At 39.8% G+C, this 24,185-nt stretch overlaps 5 protein-coding genes across 7 annotated transcripts in view; 1 reads left to right on the top strand and 4 right to left on the bottom strand.

The window, feature by feature from the left end:
* Nucleotides 1–9,188, top strand: part of LOC111599361 (ABC transporter G family member 21) — a 28,600-nt gene extending 19,412 nt beyond the window's left edge. For both annotated transcript variants that reach the window (XM_023314993.2, XM_030223365.1), the window contains exons 3-9: nucleotides 6,338–6,535; nucleotides 6,699–7,110; nucleotides 7,262–7,517; nucleotides 7,576–8,193; nucleotides 8,254–8,410; nucleotides 8,476–8,742; nucleotides 8,805–9,188. In XM_023314993.2, the coding sequence (XP_023170761.2) occupies nucleotides 6,338–6,535; nucleotides 6,699–7,110; nucleotides 7,262–7,517; nucleotides 7,576–8,193; nucleotides 8,254–8,410; nucleotides 8,476–8,742; nucleotides 8,805–9,000 (2,104 nt within the window). In that variant the 3' untranslated portion in view covers nucleotides 9,001–9,188. The remainder of the gene's footprint in view (nucleotides 1–6,337; nucleotides 6,536–6,698; nucleotides 7,111–7,261; nucleotides 7,518–7,575; nucleotides 8,194–8,253; nucleotides 8,411–8,475; nucleotides 8,743–8,804) is intronic.
* Nucleotides 9,189–10,453: 1,265 nt separating this feature from the next.
* LOC111599304 (facilitated trehalose transporter Tret1-like) lies at nucleotides 10,454–12,628 on the bottom strand. Its single transcript, XM_023314914.2, has 6 exons — nucleotides 12,533–12,628; nucleotides 12,242–12,471; nucleotides 12,026–12,156; nucleotides 11,183–11,532; nucleotides 10,715–11,127; nucleotides 10,454–10,660 (listed from the first exon to the last, which is right to left on the bottom strand). The coding sequence occupies exons 1-6, from the start codon at nucleotides 12,609–12,611 to the stop codon at nucleotides 10,460–10,462; spliced, it is 1,404 nt and encodes a 467-aa protein (XP_023170682.2). The 5' UTR covers nucleotides 12,612–12,628; the 3' UTR covers nucleotides 10,454–10,459.
* Nucleotides 12,629–13,079: 451 nt separating this feature from the next.
* On the bottom strand, nucleotides 13,080–14,980 carry LOC111599337 (facilitated trehalose transporter Tret1-like). Its single transcript, XM_030223359.1, has 6 exons — nucleotides 14,880–14,980; nucleotides 14,591–14,820; nucleotides 14,398–14,528; nucleotides 13,973–14,307; nucleotides 13,504–13,916; nucleotides 13,080–13,435 (listed from the first exon to the last, which is right to left on the bottom strand). Exons 1-6 carry the CDS (start codon nucleotides 14,956–14,958, stop codon nucleotides 13,235–13,237), a joined length of 1,389 nt encoding a protein of 462 aa, XP_030079219.1. The 5' UTR covers nucleotides 14,959–14,980; the 3' UTR covers nucleotides 13,080–13,234.
* Nucleotides 14,981–15,995: 1,015 nt separating this feature from the next.
* LOC111599335 lies at nucleotides 15,996–20,108 on the bottom strand. Its single transcript, XM_023314960.2, has 12 exons — nucleotides 19,984–20,108; nucleotides 19,696–19,925; nucleotides 19,506–19,636; nucleotides 19,114–19,445; nucleotides 18,644–19,056; nucleotides 18,377–18,576; nucleotides 17,694–17,779; nucleotides 17,406–17,635; nucleotides 17,213–17,343; nucleotides 16,788–17,122; nucleotides 16,429–16,731; nucleotides 15,996–16,261 (listed from the first exon to the last, which is right to left on the bottom strand). The coding sequence occupies exons 1-12, from the start codon at nucleotides 20,063–20,065 to the stop codon at nucleotides 16,011–16,013; spliced, it is 2,724 nt and encodes a 907-aa protein (XP_023170728.2). The 5' UTR covers nucleotides 20,066–20,108; the 3' UTR covers nucleotides 15,996–16,010.
* A 1,225-nt stretch (nucleotides 20,109–21,333) lies between these two features.
* LOC115482945 (facilitated trehalose transporter Tret1) lies at nucleotides 21,334–23,182 on the bottom strand. Of its 2 annotated transcripts, XM_030223351.1 has the most exons (6): nucleotides 23,031–23,181; nucleotides 22,750–22,979; nucleotides 22,565–22,695; nucleotides 22,104–22,438; nucleotides 21,637–22,049; nucleotides 21,334–21,580 (listed from the first exon to the last, which is right to left on the bottom strand). In XM_030223351.1, the coding sequence occupies exons 1-6, from the start codon at nucleotides 23,098–23,100 to the stop codon at nucleotides 21,380–21,382; spliced, it is 1,380 nt and encodes a 459-aa protein (XP_030079211.1). In that variant the 5' UTR covers nucleotides 23,101–23,181; the 3' UTR covers nucleotides 21,334–21,379. The 2 variants fall into 2 exon arrangements, with proteins under 2 accessions (XP_030079211.1, XP_030079210.1); XM_030223350.1 differs by having other exon boundaries at nucleotides 22,565–22,979; nucleotides 23,031–23,182.
* Between the last annotated feature and the right edge of the window lie 1,003 nt (nucleotides 23,183–24,185).

Below are 24,185 nucleotides of genomic sequence, written 5' to 3'. Positions count from 1 at the left end.
TATATATGTAAGCCAGAATGTCTCTTGTGCACATGCATAAATTACGTATACGACTCGTAGGCGCCTGCAAGCGCGTGCGAGCAGAGCCTTGCGCAAATTTTCAAAGCTAAAGCTATAAAACGAAAACCATTAGAAAAGGCATCCAATGCGCAGTGACGGACACTCAGATACCCTATGAAATACATTTGAATAGCAAGCAACAGTCTTCCAATCGGGTGTGCTCGACTAGGACACACTGACCTACATACCCTGAGCCCTGCGCAGAGCATTCAACTGTTAAATTTCCTAAGTTCATTTTAGAAGAACAAAAATCCAATAAGCATAGCTGAGCCTAAGTATTCACAAGAAATTTGTGCAAAATTCATATTTAAATTAAGCTAAAATTCCAATTTGAATTCCTTAAACCAAAAAGCGACTAAAAATACATTGCAAATGTTTTCGCTGATGCTTGAATACCCTATAAAGCAAACATAATTAACATAGCCCACTTATAAGTTGTCTAACTCAGTTGCCAATGAAATGCCTGACTCTTGAATACCCTATAAATATAAAACATTTAGTTATTTAACCTCGAAACATATTTCCTGATTCTAACTTTTTAGACTGAGTTCTAGGCTGAGACAATTGAGTTGAGCTCACTAAGTGGATTGCATAAATTGAAGGCCTTAGTTAGAGCGCAGCGCAAATTAAGTCTGATTAAGCAACATACCCTTGAAGATCCTCTAGCAGCCGAATACCCCAAAAACAAAATCAGGCTATCGAAAGAAGAAACAACAAATTTGCATAGTCGAGGCTACAAATTAAGTCGGTCATAAATAACAAATCAAAAAAAAAAAAGAAAAAGAAATGACCAAAGCAAACAACAAAAGAATTGGGTCAGTAACACAGGCCAAAAAGAAAGAAAAAAATTTAAAAAAAATATACGCAATTGAGCATAGAAATGAAATGAAATGAAAGACAAAGACGAAAGCAAACAACAAAAAATCAAAGTATAATATATAGTCAAATATATATACATATATATAGCGACATGTTCCGCATTTGTCAATTTGTTTAGGAAGCTACGCAAATATTAATTAAAAGCAGCTGAGCGAAAATACAAAACAAACTTGCAAAAAAAAGAAAATAAAAAAAAAAACATCAAATAAATTGCACAAATTTTTAATAAAAAAAAAAACCAATAAAAATGCGAAGGAAAAAATACAACTAATTGGTGACCCAATTTTTTTGTCAGCCAATAACTATTTGGATTGAAATTTCTTAACACTTGTAAATAAACAAACAAATAAATAAATACTAAAACATCTAAAAATAGACAAAAAGGCCTAAAAATTACCAAAAAAAAAAAATAAACAATAAAAGACGCTGTCAATGAACTCTTCAAGCCCTTCACACATACACACACATACATGCTCAGGCAGACTTGGTCAACTTGTTTAATATCGGTCAATGTATTCAAAAAAAAAAAAATAAATAAATAAATAAAATAAAGTAAAATAAAGAATAAAAACGCGATAAGAATTTCAAAAATTTTTGGTTTTGATTGCGTGCGCTTCTGCTTAGCTGCGTGTGTGTGTGTGTGTGTGTGTGTGTGTGTGCGTGCGTATGTGTGTGTTGTCTGGATGTGTTCGTATGCAATGCCAAACTTTCACGTAATTTTTGCGCATTTTTTCTGTTTTTTTTTTTTTGTCTTTTGCTCGCCTTCTCTCTCTCTCTCTCCCTCTGTGTGTGTGTGCGTGCGTGCGAATTATATTATTTTCGCTGTCTGTTTTGCTGTTGTAAAGAGTCAACAACCTTTTGCGTACACAAGAAGCGCCAGACTCGCGGCTATGCTGCTCGCACTCTCTGGCAGCCGCTCTATGCTAGACCTACGCTATGCTCCCCTCCCTCCCACTCGCTATGGAGTTGTCCGCCCTCTGCATCTTCCTCTCCCTCTCTCACTTCCTCTCAAGCCCAGCTCTGCTGCCCATTAAGCATAGTAGCTCCCTTTAAAAACAACTAGAAAGCTGTTTGCCTTAGTGGCCTTAATCAACATCATTTGTTGCTCGCTGCTGATGTTGTTGTAGTTTTTTCCTCTCATTTGTTAATTACGTAAATTATGAACTTTTTTGGGTTATTATTATATAGCTGGGCATTATAGTGTCATGTTTGTTTTTGAAATTGATATATTTCACTATGGGCAATTTTTCATAGGTTACATAAGCTCTATGGGAGATGTTTAATTTGCAATCGATTTTTTCTCAATCTTTATATATAATATATATTTTTTGAAGATGGCTACAGAGTTCATAGTAGAGAAAATCCTGTTTTTATTAGTTAGTTTTATTTATTTTTTGTTATATTTTTAATTTAGTTTGTTTTCTTTTTAATTTTTTAGGTATTTCAATTTTTTTTTTTAAATAGTTTTAGTTTTAATTTAATTTCAGCTTATTTATGATTTTTTTATATTTGCGTATAGGTGTTTGTTTTTAGTTTAAGTTTTTATGCATTTTTGAATTTTTATTTTGCTTTTATTTTTTATTCGCTTTATTTTTGGAGGGAACTGGCATCTCCTCATCGCTTTCGCTGAATGAACGCTCTAATGACGTCTATCAAATAGAAATTGAATGCGTTAAGTTTATGTTGTTTAGCTTGGCTACTTTCCAAAATGGGCATGGCCACTAGATATACCATATTTATATGGCATGCCCGACTACCGATCTAATCTCCGCTCATTTGACAAATTTTGTTAGCTTACAAAGAATTTCGTAATTTCATCTTCGAGCTCAGTTCCAGTCGCATTCGCCGCTCGATAACCTTGTGAATCTGCTGACTGAGTTCTTTTCCATTAGCATTGGCACACTCATCATGAAATTCCTCGTGCTGACCCACTAAACTGGAACGTGGCTCAGGTGGCACGCTTCGCCCCAAAAATAACTGCGAAAAATGCACTTTTTTCCACTGTTTTTCATGCTAGAATAAACAGCAACAACAACCAGTTAAGAGCGCTGACAAACACGTGACACCTTAGAAGAAGCGCAAGAAATAAAAGAAACAAAAATAATAATAAATATAAATATATTTCTTGGTAACAACATTTACTTGGCCATAAAAAAATTCATTGGAACTCTAGTTGTATTTTTAACATAAATTCAGCATTCTCGCTCGTTTTTTACTTTCTTTCAATTCGTAATCGACATTTGTCGAACAACCATCCGAAATTTGTTAAGCTCCGACTGAGTTTTTATAAATCACACGGATCCATGTGACGAAGCTCACGTAGGCAGCTTTGGAATAGACTTCCCTTAAAGTCTATGGCTGTACTCTAATGGGTGATTTAACAGAGGGAGAAGTCTATATAAGCGCTTGTTAACACTATAAAAAAGTAATTATTAAAAGCTTTTACGATATTACGATCAAACGATCTACGATCTGAAAATCGATCTAATGTGTCCAAGGTCATTGTCAAGTTCGATAACTTTTAAGAGTACTTTGAATATCGTAATAGCATTTAATGTTCATATATATCGAGTGTGTTCCAATTCCACTTGTTCCAAGCGATTTATATTAATTTTAACAATGTAATTCATTGCATTTCATGAGTGAGCTGTAGAAGTTGTATATCTATCATTATTCATTCTATGTTTTATTTCCATTTGCTCCACTAAATATGTTCATAATAAGTAAGCCTGTTTAACAGAAAATGAATTTGAAAAGCTTAATACATATTTCTGTGTAAGTGTTCCACTTCCACTTGTTTCATTGGTTGCCTTCACATGACTTGACATATAAATAAACCTCGTGAGCTAAATGAACTTAAATAGTTATTTAAAATATATTAAATCAAATTTCCAGTTAAGTGTTCCATTTCCATTTTTACTCTCTTGACTTGGGATAGTATAAATAAAACTGCTGAACTGATTTTTAATCACGTTTAAGCAATTGATTCAATTGAATTCCATTTTCTATTAAGTATTCCATTCCCATACCATTCCCACTATTCACTAGACATGTTATAGATACTGAGTATGCAAGATCAAGTAAGTAAGTAGGCAAAGTTTTAGTTATAAACTTTGAACTTGATATAATTGACATTATCACAATAAAAGACTAGTTGATAAGATCTTGAGGATAAGAACTGTACTTAGCCTGCTTAGAATGTCATATATCATATATGTATGTTTGATTGTGCTGATTGTTCAGGCGCATATCAGACTTTTCAGACCCGGACATTGCAATTGTTGTTATGTATGTATATAGGCTGACTTCTAGGCGCACTGTGACAGATGGACGGACAGAGGGATAGGCATAGCTGCGTATTCATCAGATACTTTGCATGCGCTTGCAACATGTATCTCCATGTGTGTGTGTGATTGTCCGTGTGTGTACGTGCGTATATGCTTTGTTTGACGTTGTTGTCTCTGGCTGACTGCATTGACCCCCACTTGGGGCCTGTGCCTGACGTCGCTTTTGTTGTTGTTGCCGTTGCTGTTGTTGTTTTTGTTATAGTTGTTGTTGGTATTGCCGTCTCATATGCACGCACATTGCGGTTCATTGCACTCTCTATTTACTTTGGCTTCCCATTTCGAACATTTACATTTTCTTTTTTTTGTAGAATTTTAAATATTCGATTTTATTTTTTCGAATTTATTGGTTCTTCACGAAAGAGGATGCTATTGATGTTTATCTTTTACATTGAATCAACGCATTTGTTGCTTTCTTATTGATTTATAGTTGATGGTTCAATGGGCAGATTTATAAGTCAGTAATATAGGGATAAAAGGTGAAGGTCAGCCGGTTTGCTAGGTCAGCTTGTGATGATGAATGTATATATGCTATGTGCATTAGAGTACTTGCTAGAAATTGAAAGTATTAACTCCACTCACTATTTAAAGAGAGAAACAACCTTCCTCTCCAGCTAGTTACACAGGCAATGAAGCCAGCAGTTGGAAGAGCGGCGAGATAATCGCAAAGGCTGACGAAGTGAAAAAAAAAAAAATTCAAATTAATTTGATAGGTAGAACAAGAACAACACAAACAAACGACAACAGGAGCAAAAGAGTCAGCATGAGCCAAGCAAGGGAGAAAGGGGCGAGAAGAGAACAGAGGCTATTGACTTGGTACGGTACGGCAGGGCAGGCATTGGTATTGGTGCATGTTGGAGGAGCACGAAACAGAAGCATTGACCGAGAGTTGAGCCAAAAGGAAAACAGAGAGAGCACGCAGCGTGCGTGCGTACGAGTGGGAGAGCGACTGAGAGCGAGAGTGGGCGTAAGAGAGCGAGCGTGTGATAATGCAATGCGACGTGACGCGACGCGACGCGTTCACACACACATGTGATATCGGCGATAACAGTTGACAGTGGAGAATCGACCGTTGAGCTGCTATTGTGTTGCTCTCCACATAAAGAAGCCAACACACACACACACACACACACATTTATACAGAGGCTAAATGAACGCCCGCCTCGCAGCTCGCACACACAGATTTTACTTTTGCTTGGGGAGGGGTGCATTGACTTTTGTTTCTTTATACCCTACAGCCGTTAAACGCATGAAAGGGGTATTATAAAGCTGTAAACATGTTTGATAACAATTGATGCATATATTTTATATGTATTTTTAAAACAAAGCGCGCTGTATGTGATAGCGTTACTTTCAATATAAAATGAAATATTGAATGAATGATATATATAAAATATTTTATTAAAAAATTGAGAAACAAGTAGATGTTTTTGTAATTTAAATATAACTATTATTATATTGTTAATGGAACATATATTAAATAATTATTTTATAATATTATACAAAGTTCATCAATTTTTACTGCCTACTTTTGGGCCACTTGCTAGCAACGGTTAATTACAGGGTATTTGTAATGCAAGTTCAGCCTAAAGCTCTTTAATTTTTATACATTTTTTGTGGTATTGTTGATTTTTTTTACAATTTATTTGCAGAGTTTGTTAAACTTTCATCATATTTTGTAACATATATACAAGATAAAATATACCCCATAAAACTCTGATAAACCTTATAGGTTCTTTTATGAGGGAAATTTATGTGAATATAATATAATATATATATTGAATTTTTCAGAATATTTGGTGTGCAAAATAATATAGTGAAAAAAATAGAAAAATATATTGATATAATAATGAATAAAATGTAATGACAAAATATAAAACTAAAAAAATTAAAATTACAGAATAAGAACAAATTAAAAAAAAACTAATAAAAAATTATTATTATATTAAATTAGATTATTAGAAAAAATGTAAAATTAAAATTTCTTAATTAAATAAAAATTAACTTATTTATTAAATAATTTTCCTTTTTCCATTTTTGCTCTCTCTTTGCAGTGCGGCTCAGGCGCCTTCGTTAACATTTCCCTTTATAAATGCTGCAAAGCAACAGCAGCAACAACTTCCTACTGCACAGCAGCAACAAGCACAACAGCAATTGCAACAACAACAACCAACATTACAGTTAACATTTCAGAATTTAAATGTGCTGCACAACGAGCGCAAAATTCTTTCCGATGTGAGTGGATTAGTCAGGTAACAACAGCAGCAACAGCAAACAAACATGTAAACAAACCACACTAAACAATAACAACAAGCCACTGAAACGTTGATAAACTAATAAAGTCAACTCTATTTCTCTCTCTCTCTCTCTCTGTCTCTCTGTCTCGCTCTCCCCCTTCTCTCTGTCTGTGTGCAGCCCTGGCGAGGTGCTGGCTATTATGGGTCCTTCGGGCAGCGGCAAGACCACGCTGCTCGATTGCCTCAGCGGGCAACGGCACTTTGATAGCGGCAGCGTCTATCTGAATCGCGAGCCCCTCTCCAAGCGCTGGCGTCGCAAAATTGGCTACGTGCTGCAGGAGGAGATCTTCTTTACGCAGTTAACGTTGCGCGAGACCATCACGTATACGGCGCTGCTGCGTCTGCCGGAGAAGATGGCGCGCGCCGAGAAGCTGCGGCTGGTCGACCATATATTGGAGATGCTGGAGCTCACCTGCTGCCAGCAGACCAAGTTTGGCGACTACCTCAACCGGGGACTGTCGGGCGGCGAGAAGAAGCGTGCGAATATCGCATGCGAACTGTTGACCAATCCGCTTCTAATGCTGCTTGATGTGAGTAAAAGTGAGGGTGGGGGATACGATATAAGAAACGATATAAAGGGAAGCAACATACGATATAGCAACTATACGAGATATGAAGTCTGCAAGCCTTAATAAGACATACAATTAATGAAATTCGGTTCGTCTCCGTTGCCTTTTCAAGGAGCCCACCTCTGGGCTGGACAGCCACTCGGCCATATCGTTGATGAAGGTGCTGAAGCGTTACGCGCAGCTGGAGCAGAAGACAATTGTGATAAGCGTGCATCAGCCGTCGTCGCAGATGTTTCACATGTTCGACAAGTTGCTGCTGTTGCATCAAGGACGAACCGCATACTTCGGCGAGGTGAACAATATCTACAGGCACTTCGAGAACATTGGGGTGACCATCAAGGCGCACTACAATCCCGCAGACTTTGTGTGTAAGTAAACGCTTGCCATTGTAGATATCTTCAGGCTAACTAAGCTTTTGGCTTGCAGTGGAGCAGCTGAAGTCGCATCCGGATATACGTGAGAAGCTATTCATAGCTGCCAAGGAGTCGCATGGCAACTATTTGAATCGCAACTGCATTAGCAGTCCGGACAAATCGAAGCAGCAGCAGGACACCATACTGATCAACGACATCATCAACAACTACTACAATCAGCGACATCATCAGCCCCACAATCATCACCACAATCACCATCATCATCATCAGTATCACACAGCGAACGGAGGCTGCGAGGCCGATGAGGAGGCTGCGCAGCATTTGGTCTGGTCCGGTGCCGATTCGCAATCAAATTTCAGTTCCTGTGCCTCCAGTGATTGCCAATCGTATCGTGTGGGCAAAGGCTCCGTGAACGACGACGATTGGCTCTCGTATCCAACGCGTTTTTACACGCAGTTCAGCGTCCTATCGAGTCGCAATTTCAAGGAGGCCAAGCCGCGTATGTTGTCCAAGTTGAATTGGTTCCAAACCATTGGTCTGGCTCTGATGGCGGGCGCCATTTGGTTCCAGCTGCCTCGCACCGAGGAATTCCTTCACGACCTGCAGGGCTGGATGTTCTTCTCGCAAACCTATTGGATGCTCTTTGCACTCTTCGGTGCGCTCAATTCATGTGAGTATTAGGGATTACTCTCAGCACTCGATTTAATTTAACTAATTTCTATATTTTTAGTTCCTTCAGAACGTGAGGTGATCAGTAAGGAGCGTCGCTCGGGCGCGTATCGGCTCTCTGCCTACTATCTGGCAAAAATGTGCGCGGAGCTGCCTTTGGTGATAACGCTGCCAACTGTCTACCTCATGATAAGCTATCCCATGCTGGGCTGCAGCAGGTGAGCAGCTGTTGTTCATTCGCAATTTAGTAGTTAAGTTAACGAACTTGATTTTGGCTTGGCAGCTTGAAGCTCTTCTTTCTGATGCTCATCTTTTTGCTGTTGAATACGATTGTGGCACAGAGCGTTGGCTTCTTCATTGGCGCCTGCTGCATGGACATGAATGTGAGCATTACGCTGAGTGCACTCTATACGCTTGCCACACAGCTCTTCGGCGGGTATTTGTCGTCGCGCATTCCGGAAGGTCTCAGCTGGATACGTTACACATCGATGATACACTATGCATACCAGAATATGCAGATTCTCGAGTTTCGCGAGGGACCGGCTATTAGGTAAGCGAAGTCTCACTCAACTTCAATTGTAATCGATTAACATATTTGAATATCAATTCTAGCTGCGGATCGCCGAGCAGCTATGAGATATGCAAACAGCAGACAACCGAATTCATTCCATATGAGGAAATACTCAAAGCACAAAATTCAACATCTCCGCTCTGGCTGAATACGCTAATATTGATGATGTTCTTTCTGGTATTTCGGGGATTGGGCTATGCGGTATTGCGCTATCTCCGCTGTCCACAAAAGTCGTGATATATATAGCTGACAACGAACCAGTGATACGTAATGATTAGTGTGTAGCCTTCCATAAATCCTATAAATCTAAAAATCAAAAAAAAAAAAAAACAGAAAAAAAACTCCACAAAATGTTGAACAAATTACAAACGTGCGCCAATTGTTGTGATTCAATATTCAAGCCACATTTATTATTAATTATTATCTACAATTAGCTTATATACTTTTATGTATATATACATATATATATATATTTATGTATTTGGCAAACGGCAGGCGCTATATCCAAAATTTGTTGTTTGTTGCATTTTTTGTAAACAGCAATTTTTGTTTTTGTTTTATGCATTTTTAATTGTTAGCCATTTACCTTAAATCTAAATCCAATTATTATTATTATTATTGTAGTTATTATAATTATTATGTTGCTGCTAAAAGGAAAATATTTGAGAACTTTGTTTTAATTTACGTTTTAAATCCAAAATTAATACAATTTCAAAAGCCCATATTAAAATATCTTTATATATAATTATTATTGCATATCGCACATACTGTACTATGTCTATATACATTATCTATATTCTAGAAATTTTTGTAGATTTTTGCAAATTTTTTCACTTGGGAAAAAACACTGTGATTTAGTATGCTAGTTTTTTAATTAGTTTTAAGTTGGCTGCCGAGAAAACCGTGTAACGCAAACAACCACACACACATACACACAACAAATTGTAATGTTGCATTATGTTTACATTAACTAATTATATGTAATTAAATCTATTTAAAATAACATACATGAAAAATATGCCGAAAAGTAACGTATTCATTTGAAATTATTTTAATTATTTTCGATGATGATCGAGCTGCAAGCAAGTTATATTGTATTGCAATCAACATTTATCGAAATCTAACATTTATTTTGCTCAGGCAATGCAGTTCATTAAGCGATGAACGATTTACGCACTTTTTTGTTGTTGTTTACGCAGCTCTTGCTGTGCACATTTACCGGATTTCTGTTTATTTGAATTAAATTATTAATCGATTGACCTGTTTCTGTGTACAATCGAGAATCGAAAACTGGTAATGCATTGAACTCAACGAAGTAGTCATTGGCGCGCCTTCATAATTTGAAATCTATAAAATGTATGACATAGCAAGCAGCTTTTGTTGTGTGCACTTTCTATACGCTTTACCAGTTGTTTACATTATGGGTTAGCTCTATAGACCATATTTTCTATAGACAATTTAACTTATGTATATCAGTCAGCTTTCGTAGTACATTCTTTCTGTATTGAACTTAATTTATTTAAATTAAGTCAGTAAACGATGGCATGCAACTCAACGAAGTTGACATTGTGGCGCCTTTGAAGTTAATTATATGAATGACATAGCAGACAGCTTTTGTCGTCTGGATTTTCTGTATGCCTTATCGATAACGAAAGATTAATCGTCTTCAAACATACTTAACGGTCTGTATTTATTATCAATCTTCAACCATGGACTTTCCTTTGGTTTCTTTTAAAAATAACAAAAAACATATGAAGCATACAGCCGTTATGCATGCACACGACCACATGGTAGCCGGCAGGCCCCACTGTGCCATACACAGAGGAAAAATATTGAGAATCAGAAATACCAACGAGCTGCAGACAACAATTGATATAGACGTTGCTCGAGCTCGTATCTGAAAGTAAACATTACCCTATGTATATGAAATTTAAATTATAAGAGAACCCACCTTATGTGGAAACATTTCGACTATCAGCACAAAAATGCAGCTAATCAAGCCAATGTTGCCCAGAAATATGTCAAGAGACATCAAAGCTACGGGCACCCAGCTCCAGCCGCCCAAATCGTAAATGTTCGAATAGTGTGTAAAGAGGCCAAAAGCGGTTAGACTCATAGCCACGCCCGCTGACGAAATCAACATCAGTATTTTGCGTCCACAAACATCGCACAAGAGTGTGCTCACGTAGGCGCCTAAAATTTGGACTACTCCAATAATAATCGAACTGGTATTCGGATCCATGTTGCTGCCCGATTTTGCAAATATATCCGACATATAGTTGACCATTGTAAAGAGCCCGCTAAACTGATTGGCAATGACTATTACCCCAGCCATGGCATAGCCCTTGGCCGCAAGAGGTGTCACTGAATATTGAATTAGAAATTTAGAAGTTACCTTGGAAAATGTGCTTCCACTTACAGAAATCCTTTAGGCTGACCTTATCGGGCACATTGTCATCCCCGTTGGTCAGCTTCAACTTAATATTCTCAAATTCCAGCATGGCCAAAGTTTGCTTATCCAGACTGTCACTATCTTTAATGTTCTTATAGTATCGAAACGACTTCTCAGCTGCTGCAAACCTTAGCTTGCGTATGAGCTGCATGGGGGAGTCCCGTATGAACAGCAAAACGAAGGTGAAATAGCTCAGAGGACAAATTAGCATTACGGCAGGCATTGTGTGGTACGCTAAGTGTGTGCCCAGTATATAACCCAGAAGTATGCCAATATTTACAGAGAGCATGACTAGTGAAGCCAGAGTTCCACGAATGCTGTGGAAGATAAAACAAATTTCATTGCGAGTTGACTCACCCTCGAGCTGTAGTACAATTTCTAGTCATCATTTACAATTCCTAGAGTTTCATGTGTGACAAGCAAGAGTGCCTGACTAGTAAATACCTTGAACCCTGCCTTGCTTCTCTCATGCATACATCACAAAAGCACTCGCTTACTGCGTAGCTAATCGTAATCAAATTTTCAAAGCGAAAGGTATATAAAATCCGAAATATTTAAAATCGGTATATTCATCAAAGGAACAACATTTAAATCCTATAGCTTTTGAGGTACTCGAGCTATGACTAGGAAACCAAATCGAATAATCATTTATGATCGATAGTGAGGAAATCGATGAACTATCGATAAAAACTATCCATATACATTTCAAATAGCAAGTCCTTGGCTTTTTTAGCTTACAACAGACATTCATAGACGGACAGGATAAATCCACTCAGCTCCTCATCGAGAGCAAGTAGAAATCTGACTTACTTAGCATCGGAAATTTCACTGAGAAATAATGGATGTATTATGTAGATGCCTCCGCCCGTAATGCCAGCCAAGAAACGACCCACAATCAAGAACTCGACGCTCTGGGCAAAGTAGACCAAAAACCAAAGGCACTAGAAAACGTATATTTGTATAAACGATAAACGAGGGTGGTTCGAATAATTTAAAACAAATTTTGTTTGTTCTTCCATTACGTACCGTGTGTGGCACCGCTATGCATAGCAAACAGAGCCTGGCCCCAAAGCGATTAATGAATAATCCACTAAGTATATTGCCCGTCATGGAACCCAAGCCCAAGGCCGAACCCACCCACGAAACATCGTTGACATCCATTGCAAACTGAAGTGGCGATGATGTCGATTGCAGTTTGCGTAACGTGGGCGAGAGCCAGCCAATGCCCATGCCATGCGATATGCATATTAGATTAACTGTAAAGCTATACAGATAAAGAACGCTGTGAGGCACTGCCCAGCTGTAGGTATCACTCACTGAGCATTGTCGCGAGCAATTGATGGCGATTCCTCTGATTGAGCAAACAGTTGGCACGCCTCCAGCATTTCGCCATCATTTTTCCCAGCTTCTAGATTCAGTCTATGTCGGAAGAAAGTTGACTTGCTACTGAAGTTGTCTCTCCATAAAGAAATGCATTCAGATATAAACTTTTGTAGACCGCAACAATATAAAGATAAGTAGTAAACAAAGAGTACTCGAGTGAGCTGCAATAAAAGCATTTCTATTTCTGTTCTTTGTTGAATTTGAAACGCATTATGACTCGGGTTTCTGTAGATGTTAGAGGCTAGCAAACGATGCCTCCTCATGATTCAGCCAGGCTAATGCAATCATACTTTCAAGCTCGCAAGCTGACTTGAAGGAAGACTTTTCCTAAAGCATAAATATCTCATTATGGGTCTAACTGGATTAACCAATAACAGCAGAAGTCAATCAATGTTCAGCATCTTAAGGACACTGCTCCTTAGCCCATGTGACTAAGCCCTATTTAATGGCATAGATTACGTTAGCTTACATTAAAGCCTAGTCTGTTTTATTTCTTAAGATGTATCTTAGATCTAATCTCCAGCTGAGAGACAATAAAAAGTCAAATAAGACATATGTCTCCTTTCTCCTACTCGTCGCATAGTTCAATATTAATAAAACCCTATTTAACTATATTTAAATTCAGGCTCAGGCACCTCAATCCTCGAGCATTGACTTGCCCTTGGTTTCCTTCAAGAAAAAGACAAAGTAAACAAAACCAAAGGCTGTGATGGCTGCACAAGACCACATCGTCACCGGAATACCCAATTGAGCCATGCAGATGGGTAAAATGTTGAGCGCTAGGAACACAAACATGCTGCAAACAACAATGGCAGAAGAAGCTGCCTTAGACCGTATCTGCCAGGTAGAAATATATATAATATAGCTATATGAATAAGAAATCATTGACTATCAGAAACTCTCACCTTAAGCGGAAACATCTCAACGAGCACAACAAAGAAGCATCCAATGAGTCCGACATTACCCAGAAAGATATACGAGGACATGAACAACAGTGGCACCCAGCTCCACTCACTTAAGTCGTGCCACTGTGCGAAGTAGCTGAATAGACCGAAGGCTGTCAGACTGACGACCACCCCAGCTGTCGAGACTATCAGCAGGATTCTACGACCCCAAATATCGCAGAGAAGCGTAGTCGTATATGATCCCAATATCTGAACAATGCCAATCACAATAGTACATGTATCAGGATTCATAGTGCTCCCCGACAGCGCAAATATGTCCGACATATAGTTGATCATCGCAAAGAGCCCACTGAATTGATTCACAATAACAAGAACAGCAGCTGAGCCATAAGCTCTGATGGCAGCTCGAGTTACTAAGAAAGGAAATTACTTGAGAACCATTATATGTCCTTGGCAATATTAAACTTACAGAAGTCCTTGACGGTGAGCTTATCCGAGTTCTTATCGCTCTGTGTCAGTGTCTCCTTCATAGCCTCGAATTCAGGCATTTCGCTAATCTGATTCTCTTCCTTGATGTTCTTATAGTACCTGAAGGATTGCTCTGCCTCCGAGTACTTGCCCTTGCGGATGAGATGCATCGGAGATTCGCGTATGAAGAAGAGATTAGAAATGAAGTAGCTAACAGGTAAGATGAGCACAACGAATGGAATTATGTGATAGGCCAGATGGGTGCCCAATATGTAGCCCAGGAGTACGCCCACGTTTACCGAGAGCATGACCATAGAACCGAATGTCCCTCGAATTCTGAAAGAGTTCAAATGATTACACTTGATGGCAGAGTAAGTCCAAATGAGCTTGAAGCTTTTCTCTTTCGCTCACTCTCTAGTCACTCACTTGGCATCTGAGATTTCACTGAGGAATATCGGATGTACAATGTACATGCTGCCGCTAGAAATGCCAGCTAGGAAGCGTCCGATGAACAGATATTCCGTGCTCTTCGCAAAGTAGACCAGGAACCAGAGGCACTGAATGAGGCATTTAACACTCTATGTGTACAGATTCTATAATACTCGACTTCAGTGCTTACCGAGTGTGGAAAGGCTATGATGAGCAGGCAGAGGCGACTGCCCACGTGTGAATGGATAACACCCATCAGGATGTTGCCCACTACCGCGCCTAGCCCTAAGGCGGAGCCAACCCAGGAGATCTCCGTGATGCTCAAGGAAAACTCGACAGGCGACTCGTCAGATTGTATCTTACGTAAGGTGGGCGACAGCCAGCCCACGCCAATGCCATGTGCAATGCATATCAGGTTTACTAGAAGCGGGCTTTACGATAGTCAAATATTGGTTTAAGAGATCTCTCTTTGCACTCACTGAACAGCGTGGATAGAAATTGATGGCGATTTCTTCGATTCAGCAGACAACTTGAACTTTGGAATAATTTTACAAACATTTTAAAGATCCAACCTGACCAAGGCGCATTTGAATACTGAATAATGGGGCTTGGCTCCCACTGACTTTAATAGGTTCGGGGACTGCTGCATTTGAACTCGAACTAAAGATAAAAGCTGCTATAAAGATTAAAGTTGTTCATGCAAATATATAAGTCACTCAGATGGGATTCTATTACACAAAAATTCATATACAAATATATAAATATATATATTTTTATATAGATATATAAGTCAACCTAAGCATGGGTCAGCAATTGCACGCATAGGACTGACACAGCTGAAGCGTTCTCAGCTGTGCTTAGGTGGCATGCCGAAGATCACAACCCGGACCACGAGCTTACGCCGCTGGTCCGAGACATCAAACCTAATAAAATTCATATGTGTAAATAATATTGTGGACAGATAACATTTTGTATTTACATATTCCAGAGAGAAGTTATTCAACTAAACAAGGTTAAATGCAAAGATTTGCAGAGAAAGTTATTTGCTTGCCACGCCCCTCTGGAGGAGTGAATATTAAATGTTTGGACAACTCGTAGAGAGGGTCAAAGCAAGTCACTTGTTCAATATATCATTTTCGATAGAGACAGATAGAGGAGCTCGACAGTATCACAGTTGTCAGTTGTTTGAGTCTCTCGCTGTAAAACTACATGTGATAAGGTTTCATTTTGCCACACCCCCATGGGCATAGATATCTACTATATATGCCTAATTGCTGGTTGTCAACACAATTTCAAGTGCTCGCATCAATAGCACTCAAAATACATCAAGTCTAATACAAGACTCTATATAGTAAGTCCATAAAAAGCTACTTCAAGCCTTTAGCAAGACTGAAATAGGGCAATAAATAGACTCTATTCACTTCCTGAACCACTCCATAAATTAAACATTTTGCTTAAACGATTCAAATGTGGAATGTGTTTTATTTTACTTCAATTATTTATATGTATATAGTTCTAGTCCCATGACCCGCAGTACCTAACTGCTTAAGTTCTACTTCCCAACAGGAAAACTCTAAGCTTTATCTATTATATATTTTGTCAAGAATTCTTCAAATGATTTTAGCCGTGCTTGAGTCCACTCCGAAGTTGATTGTTGGTTTCAGTCCTCCAGCATAGACTTGCCCTTGGTTTCCTTCAAGAAGAGGAGAAAGTAAACAAAGCAAATTGCTGTGATGCCTCCACAAGACCACATCGTCAGCGGTATACCCCATTGATCCATGCACAGCGGAAAAATTTTGAGCATGATAAACATGAACATGCCGCAGACAACAAGTGCAGTCGACGTTGCTTCGGCGCGTATCTGAAACGTGTCAAATTCCAATCAGCATATTCACAATTTCAAGTTAATATCGCGTACCTTGAGTGGAAAAAGCTCGACCAGCAAGACAAAGAAGCAGCCCATGAGCCCGATGTTTCCCAAATATATGTACAAGGATATGAACAACAGTGGCACCCAGCTCCACTCACTTAAGTCGTGCCACTGTGCGAAGTAGCTGAATAGACCGAAGGCTGTCAGACTGACGACCACCCCAGCTGTCGAGACTATCAGCAGGATTCTACGACCCCAAATGTCGCAGAGAAGGGTTGTCGTATATGTTCCCAATATCTGAGCAATGCCTATGACTATAGTACAGGTATTTGGGTCCATAGTGCTGCCCGACCTGGCAAATATGTCCGACATATAGTTGATCGTCGCAAAGAGCCCACTGAATTGATTCACAATAACAAGAACAGCAGCTGAGCCATAAGCTCTGATGGCAGCTCGAGTTACTAAGAAAGGAAATTACTTGAGAACCATGATATGTGCTTGGCAATATTAAACTTACAGAAGTCCTTGACGGTGAGCTTATCCGAGTTCTTATCGCTCTGTGTCAGTGTCTCCTTCATAGCCTCGAATTCAGGCATTTCGCTAATCTGATTCTCTTCCTTGATGTTCTTATAGTACCTGAAGGATTGCTCTGCCTCCGAGTACTTGCCCTTGCGGATGAGATGCATCGGAGATTCGCGTATGAAGAAGAGATTAGAAATGAAGTAGCTAACAGGTAAGATGAGCACAACGAATGGAATTATGTGATAGGCCAGATGGGTGCCCAATATGTAGCCCAGGAGTACGCCCACGTTTACCGAGACCATGACCATAGAACCAAATGTCCCTCGAATTCTGAAAGAGTTCAAATGATTACACTTGATGGCAGAGTAAGTCCAAATGAGCTTGAAGCTTTTCTCTCTCGCTCACTCTCTAGTCACTCACTTGGCATCTGAGATTTCACTGAGGAATATCGGATGTACAATGTACATGCTGCCGCTAGAAATGCCAGCTAGGAAGCGTCCGATGAACAGATATTCCGTGCTCTTCGCAAAGTAGACCAGGAACCAGAGGCACTGAATGAGGCATTTAACTTTCTATGTGTACAGATTCTATAATACTCGACTTCAGTGCTTACCGAGTGTGGGAAGGCTATGAATAGCAGACAGAGGCGACTGCCAACCCACGAGTGAATAATTCCCATCAAGATGTTACCCAGTACAGTGCCTAAGCCTAAGGCGGCGCCCACCCAGGAGATTTCCGAGATGCTCAGCGAAAACTCGAGAGGCGACTCGTCTGATTGTATCTTACGTAAGGTGGGCGACAGCCAGCCCACGCCAATGCCATGAGAAATGCAAATCAGATTTACTGGAAGTGGAAATTAGTGGTTTCAATTGATGAATTAGATTTCCCTCTGCGCACTCACTTAACAGCGTGGTTAGAAATTGATATCGATTTCTGCGGCTTAGCAAACAATTTGGATTTTCAAATAGTTTCAGCAACATTTTGCAACTAAAATTTATTTGCCAACTCAGTCGAATTTAAGTTGCTGCACTGGTCAAGCTTTAATAAAATACTGAATAGTGAAACTTGCTTTTCATGAGCTCAACAGGTTGGGGCTGCTGCTTTTGGCCAAGAGTTGAAGTTGTTGCCAAGACTAGGCTTGCTCAGGCCAGCCTATGAGCTGAGCAGCTGTATAACGAGCAGCTCGATTGCATTTGTTTATGAAAAGTGCAACAAAAGTTACTCAACTCTACAAGGTCAAGACTGAAGTAAATGAATGAAATAAATAGTAAAATATAATATTCAAATGGGAGAAATTAAATATTTGTCTGTTTCGAAGGTGAGGGAAGGTGCCCGCATTAGCATGAGTCAAGAATCTTATTATTGAGACTCCAACTCGATCTGTATTAAGTTCAACTTCCAACATCGTGCGCTACTTTAACCTATTATATTACCATGATCCGTAATAAAGATGCTTAAGATAGGTCCGTCATCTTTTTAATTTACAATTTACATTCCATTCACTAAAATTTGTCTAAAATATTACATATTTACCTTAATTATTAAAAATAATATTTTTAACTAAAATATAATGCTCAATTCTATCAAGGATCCAGCATTGATTTGCCTTTAGTCTCTTCCAGAAAGAACAGAAAAAAGACAAAGCCAACAAATGCAACAAGACTCGAGCTCCACAAGGTGATCGATATGCCCCAATATTTTAAGCAGAGTGGAAAGATCTTCAGAGACAGAAAAACCATGCTGCTAAGCACGATCACAAATGCAGATACAGCAACTGAGCGGATCTAAAAATATTGATTATTCCATTATTTAAAAGACAGAAAGAGAGAGAGAGAGAGAGTAGATTCTCACCTTGGCTGGCATTAGTTCCACCAGCACGACAAACAAGACGCCCACCAGACCAATATTGCAAACAAACACATCCAAGGATAACAGCAGCAGAGGCATCCAGCCAACTGAGGAGAGATCGTAGCGCTCTGCAAAATAGGTGAAGGAGCCGAAGGCAGCCAGACAAATGCCACAGCCCAGACTGGAGATCAAGAGCAATATCTTGCGACCAAATCTGTCGCATATCAATGTGGTCGTATAGGTGCCCACGATCTGAATGACTCCGATGATAATGGTGCACATGCCTATGTCCAAGGTGGTATGTGAGAGAGCAAAAACATCCGACATATACGAAGCAAAGCAGAAGGTGCCAGTAAATTGATTCGTGAATATCAGCATAATAGCTATAGAATAGGCCTTCAAGGCACGTGGAGTCACTGCGAAAATGGAAGGCTTAAAAGAGTGCAATAAGTGTGTGCTGCTTCGGTGCTTACCAAAGTCTTTGTAATTGAAGGCATTCACATTTAAAGCCCTCTCCTTGGTCAATTTCAGTTTAATATCCTCGAACTCCAGCATGGAGCTTTTGTCATCCTCGCTGATATTTTTGTAGTATCTAAAAGACTTTTCAGCTGCAGCAAATTTGCCTTTGTTGATCAAGTGGAACGGCGTCTCGGGGAGAAATAGATTGCTAATGAAATAGCAAATGGGAAGGGGTAGGACAAAGAAGGGTGCCAGATAATAGTCAACATTTGTGGATAAGATATAGCCCATTAGGATGCCCATGTTAACAGAGAGCATGACCATGGAGGCAAGGCGACCGCGTATCCTATAAGATATAAGGAAGGTTTTGTAAAGAAAGGTGGAGTATATTTATAAGTAGACTCACTTGGCATCTGATATTTCACTGATGAATATGGGCAGCACAATGTAACCTCCTCCACCTGTAACGCCAGCCAAAAGACGAGCAAGGTACAGATACTCCACGCTCTGGGCGAAGTAGGACAACAGCCAGAAACACTAGAGCAAGATTGAGCTGGGGGTAAGTGGGCAGCTGTAAGGACAGGTCAACTACTCACTACATACGGCGCAGTTAGAGCAAGCATTACGGGCTTTCGCCCTATGCGATCCTGCAGTAGGCCAGCTAGTAGGTTACCAACAACACTGCCAATGCCCAGCAGAGACCCTATCCAGGAAATCTGCTCCACAAACACCTCGAAGCTGAGTGGTGAGTCGGGCGTCTGCAAAGCTCTCATCACAGGCGACATCCAACCGATGCCAATGCCATGAGCAAAAGTCGAAAAGTTCACTACGGAAGGAAGAGCCAATTGAAATTTCTTTCGTGTATCCACTAAGTCTTGGCTCACCTAGAAACGTGGCCAGGAACTGATGACGATTTCTGCGATTCAGCAGATTATCCGAATGCTCAAGTACTGTGCCCGTTGTCATCTTCCTTGCGCTCTAACCAGTTGAAGCTCATGTCTCTGACTGACTGCTGCAGGTCTTTAGAATCATATAATAAAGAGTCTATAGTCTAGATTAGAAAGCTGTGACTCTGACAGACAACCTCAGATAAAGGTTAGATAAGATATTATTTTTACAGCTTCTACTAAATGCTGAATGTGTATGGGTTAAGTAAAAATTAATTTATTGTAGTATTAGCTCAAATATAAAGCTCAACGCTCCTTGCCTTTAGTCTCATGGCAGACGTAACAAACTGTAGAAGAAAGTTAAGGCTGGAATCAGCTGGTGAAGCAGTAGCAGAAGCAATTTCAATGTGGCGAAGCTCGAAACTCATAAGACTATAAACATAGATGTGACAAGCGAATATGTCCGAAAAGTTGGGTTTATTTTCAATTTCTACTCTGAAACAGCAGTGAATATTTAGTTCTATACCTAAATCAATTTAAGAATAATGTTTAGTCATTCAATTAGGAATGGGTTAAAACTGAGATGAGTAAGACTTCTAAACAAATGGATCAGACACAAAAGAAAATATTAAAAGCTTGTTGAATATTCTCAGTACTTCAAAGCAATCTGCAAAATATTTGTCCAAGTAATAAATTGATTTTTAAAAAGAACTTTAAATGCATTGTGAAATAGCCCACAGAATTTTACATTTTGCGCATCATTGAGATATTTTACTATAATCTGGCCAGTAAAACTTTAGTTCCAAGTAAGTAAAACTGGCAACAGAATTGCTCATTCATTTTATGGGCCAAGATTTCTAGTAAATTCATAAGGCAAACAACGAGTGACAGTTCCACTATTTGCGTTGTTTTCGAAAGAGCTGAACTTGGGGCAGGTCAGGTCGTATATGGCTTTTATCTGTGTCTGGTTATTATCTTGTCTTACTTCTGATGAAAACTTACGAGTGCCATATCGCATGCTCCTGAAAGTCGACTTTAATATTTACATTTGAGTTTCACTGATCTCAAAAGTATTTCCCAGCGAAGCGAAGAGCCAACTGTAAATCCTCTCAAGCATCAACTAAGCCTTAAGCGAGTAGCTCAGCTAGAAAAATGAATAGGAAGAGATGATGATTTCTGCGATGCAGCAGTTTATTCGAAGGCTCAAGTACTTTGCTAGTTGAAGCTTATATCTCTGACTGATTCGACTGAAATGTAGTGTATTCTCTAGAATGGGAGTGACGCTGTCCCAGCAACAGCTAAGGCCAGGTACGAACTTTGTTTACTACTCCCACCCAGCAAAAGTTGTGTGTGTTGACATGAATTTATTATTCCCTGCACAAATATGCAAGACTCAATCCTCAATCATGGACTTGCCTTTAGTCTCTGGCAGAAATAACAAGAAGTATACAAAAGTCAGCAGACTGGAAGCAGCCGAGAACCACATGGTGACCGATATGCCAAAATAATGGAGTAGAAGCGGAAATAATTTCAATGTGCCAAAAACCAAGACACTTAGAAACACCACCGACATGGAAGTGGCCAGAGAACGTATCTGGAAAGAGAAGATAATGGGTAAAGATATATCATATATTATTGAGTTGAGCCTACCTTGGCTGGAAAGAGTTCCACAAGCACCACGAAGAACAGTCCAATCAGTCCAATGTTACCCAAGTATATTATTATTATCATCAGCACTAATGGCACCCAATTAAGATAGCTCAAGTCGTAGAACTGGGCAGAGTATGTGAAGCAGCCGAAGACGATGCAACCCAGAGCAACGCCTAACGTCGAGATCAGCATCAGGATGCGACGTCCAATAATGTCCACGAGGATGGTCGAGGTGTAGACGCCAACAATTTGCACGACGCCAATGATAATGGTGCAGATGTTGACATCCAGAATAGAGCCCGATGCCTCGAATATGGTGGACATATAGTTGATGAAACTGAAGATTCCACTGAACTGATAGCCCGTGGAGAGAACGATAGAAGCTGCGAAGGCCTTCAAGGCGGTCTTGGTGACTAATATAAATGGAATATATGGAATAGTATTCATAGAATCGATGGATTTCTTACTCAGATCCCTATATGTTAGGGCAGCATGACTCTGTGCCTGCTGCGCGTCTATGGCCAATCGCAGTTCGTCGAAGTTCGCCTTGGAGACCTGCTCCATGCCCCTTTTCTGATTTTGATAGTATCTAAAGGAAGTTTCAGCTGCATTCAATTGACTTCGTCTCAGTAGATATGGCGCCGTCTCGGGCAGAAAGAGATTGGCTGTAAAGTAAGCTATGGGCAAGATGATGGCCAGGAACGGCACGATGTGGTAAGCCAGGTAGGTGCTAAGTATATAGCCAACAAGTACGCCCAAGTTGACGGACAGCATGACCATAGAAGTCAAGGACCCCCGAATGCTGCAAGGTATACAAACCATATATATGAACACAACAAGATAAAGGTATAGAGAGGCAGCTATAAATGGATTTATAGCATATAAAGTGATAAAGATAGAGAGAAAGAGATATGGCCCCAACACTCACCTGCTGTCAGCCACCTCACTGATATAGATGGGCACCACCAAGTAGCCAGCGCCCCCAGTGAAGCCGCACAGAAAGCGAGCCACATACAAGTAGTACACATTCGAGGCGCAGTAGATGAGAATCCAGAGACACTGAAAGAGCATGTTGTTCGAGTGAAGCGCCCGGGTTTGACAGACACGACTTACCGCATAAGGTCCTGCCAGTAGGTAGATGCAAAACTTTCTGCCCATTCGTTCCAGCAGAAAGGCAATTGTCAAGTTGCCGAAGAGACTGCCCAAGCCCAGCATGGAGCCCAGCCAGGAAATCTCTGCGATGTCCACTTGAAAGTCGAGCGGCGTGTCGGGTGTTTGGATCTTGCTCAAGGTGGGCGACAGCCAGCCGACGCCCACGCCATGGCCAAATGTTATAATGTTGACTAAAACAATCTTAAGCTAAAGTCCAAGCCTCCGATGCCAACGAAACTTACCTATGACAGTGGCCAGCAGCTGGTAGCGCGTCTTCTCATTCAAGAGCGAATACTGCTTTAATTTTGTCATTGGAATACAAATTTGAAGACCTCCAAGCAATTACACTGCCCGTCGACGAATGCGACTTTAAGCATTTGTAGCCTTTAAATCTAAACGAGTTTAATTGATATTTTGCTAACTATAAAGCCATTATCGTATGGACACAGTCTATTGCATTCGTATTACCAGCTCTGGGAGTCTTCACGGCCCAGATGGTAGATCACATTAGAAAGATCTGTGCTTAAGCGAGTCAGACAATACTTAATGGCTGCCATAAAGATAAGTTGGCTGAGCGAGCGTTAATTACACAAGGAAAGCCACTAAAGCCATGAAAGGCGTGAATGATAAGATTTACTTTACCTCCTGGGTCTATTTTCCAGGTGTTGTATACTATCGGAAATGGCGTGTTTAAAAAGAAGGCTTGTCTCTCCTCTGCGACAAGGCTGTCAGTCTCTATCAGACTCTCAGGCGTAAATTACAAATGAATAAAAGAGAAATATATATTATAATCATATTAAACTGTCGAGACATTTGCTCTTTCATTTTATGAGCCTAATATTTGTTTAGATTTGTAATATTTCATAAGGCCAACAACCTATGACAGTTCCTCTATTTGCGTTCTTCTCGAAAAAGCTACAGTTAAGTAAGGTCAGAATGGAGAATGCCAATATTTTGAGCTAATTTATAAATATTAAACAAGTATTCACAACTACTTTTAGACTCCATACCATAGCTAGTCAGTGGGTCTTAAGTATTAATTCCTTATTCTAATCTATTCTTTTCTACTGTCTTTCAGTTTCATCTGAGTCCTCGGCGACCCAGAGGATGTAATCTGTAATCAACCTTCGTCTGTTGTTATTGACGCTGCAGTGGAACTGTAAGTGAGTATTCACCAAGGCAATATCATATTCGCCTAAAAGTCGAAGTTGGTTATTTCTTATAGACATATCAGCCAGACATATCAGCTGGCATTTTTTATTTAAAATACGAAAAAAGCTAAACAACTAAAAGTCCGAATAGTGCGTCAACTATCAAATCGTGTTTAGTAAAGAATCGGGTCTCAAAATGAATATATTAGAAAATATTTTGAATATCGCTAAACAACTTCCCCCTAG

Source organism: Drosophila hydei, unplaced genomic scaffold (genome assembly GCF_003285905.1).
Source record: "Drosophila hydei strain 15085-1641.00,03,60 unplaced genomic scaffold, DhydRS2 tig00000172-arrow-pilon, whole genome shotgun sequence".
Classification (NCBI taxonomy): domain Eukaryota; kingdom Metazoa; phylum Arthropoda; class Insecta; order Diptera; family Drosophilidae; genus Drosophila; species Drosophila hydei.
The sequence above is the reverse complement of the archived record's forward strand: the minus strand, read 5'-3'. Positions and strand labels throughout refer to the sequence as shown.

Bases quoted from the DNA above. Each gene is read 5' to 3' on its own strand.
- LOC111599304 (XM_023314914.2), bottom strand. From the start codon at position 12,611: ATGATGGCGAAATGCTGGAGGCGTGCCAACTGTTTGCTCAATCAGAGG. The intron at 12,472-12,532 runs GTGAGTGATACC...ATAGCTTTACAG, and splicing joins ATTGCTCGCGACAATGCTCA to TTAATCTAATATGCATATCG. The intron at 10,661-10,714 runs GTGGGTTCTCTT...GTTTACTTTCAG, and splicing joins TCGAAATGTTTCCACATAAG to ATACGAGCTCGAGCAACGTC.
- LOC111599337 (XM_030223359.1), bottom strand. From the start codon at position 14,958: ATGTTTGTAAAATTATTCCAAAGTTCAAGTTGTCTGCTGAATCGAAGA. The intron at 14,529-14,590 runs GTAAGCACTGAA...TGCCTCATTCAG, and splicing joins TCATAGCCTTTCCACACTCG to TGCCTCTGGTTCCTGGTCTA. The intron at 13,436-13,503 runs GTGAGAGTTTCT...TCTACCTGGCAG, and splicing joins TTGAGATGTTTCCGCTTAAG to ATACGGTCTAAGGCAGCTTC.
- LOC111599335 (XM_023314960.2), bottom strand. From the start codon at position 20,065: ATGACAACGGGCACAGTACTTGAGCATTCGGATAATCTGCTGAATCGC. The intron at 19,446-19,505 runs GTGAGTCTACTT...TATATCTTATAG, and splicing joins AGTGAAATATCAGATGCCAA to GATACGCGGTCGCCTTGCCT. The intron at 17,123-17,212 runs GTGAGTGACTAG...GAACTCTTTCAG, and splicing joins AGTGAAATCTCAGATGCCAA to AATTCGAGGGACATTTGGTT.
- LOC115482945 (XM_030223350.1), bottom strand. From the start codon at position 23,100: ATGACAAAATTAAAGCAGTATTCGCTCTTGAATGAGAAGACGCGCTAC. The intron at 22,980-23,030 runs GTAAGTTTCGTT...AGATTGTTTTAG, and splicing joins GCTGCTGGCCACTGTCATAG to TCAACATTATAACATTTGGC. The intron at 21,581-21,636 runs GTAGGCTCAACT...TTCTCTTTCCAG, and splicing joins TGGAACTCTTTCCAGCCAAG to ATACGTTCTCTGGCCACTTC.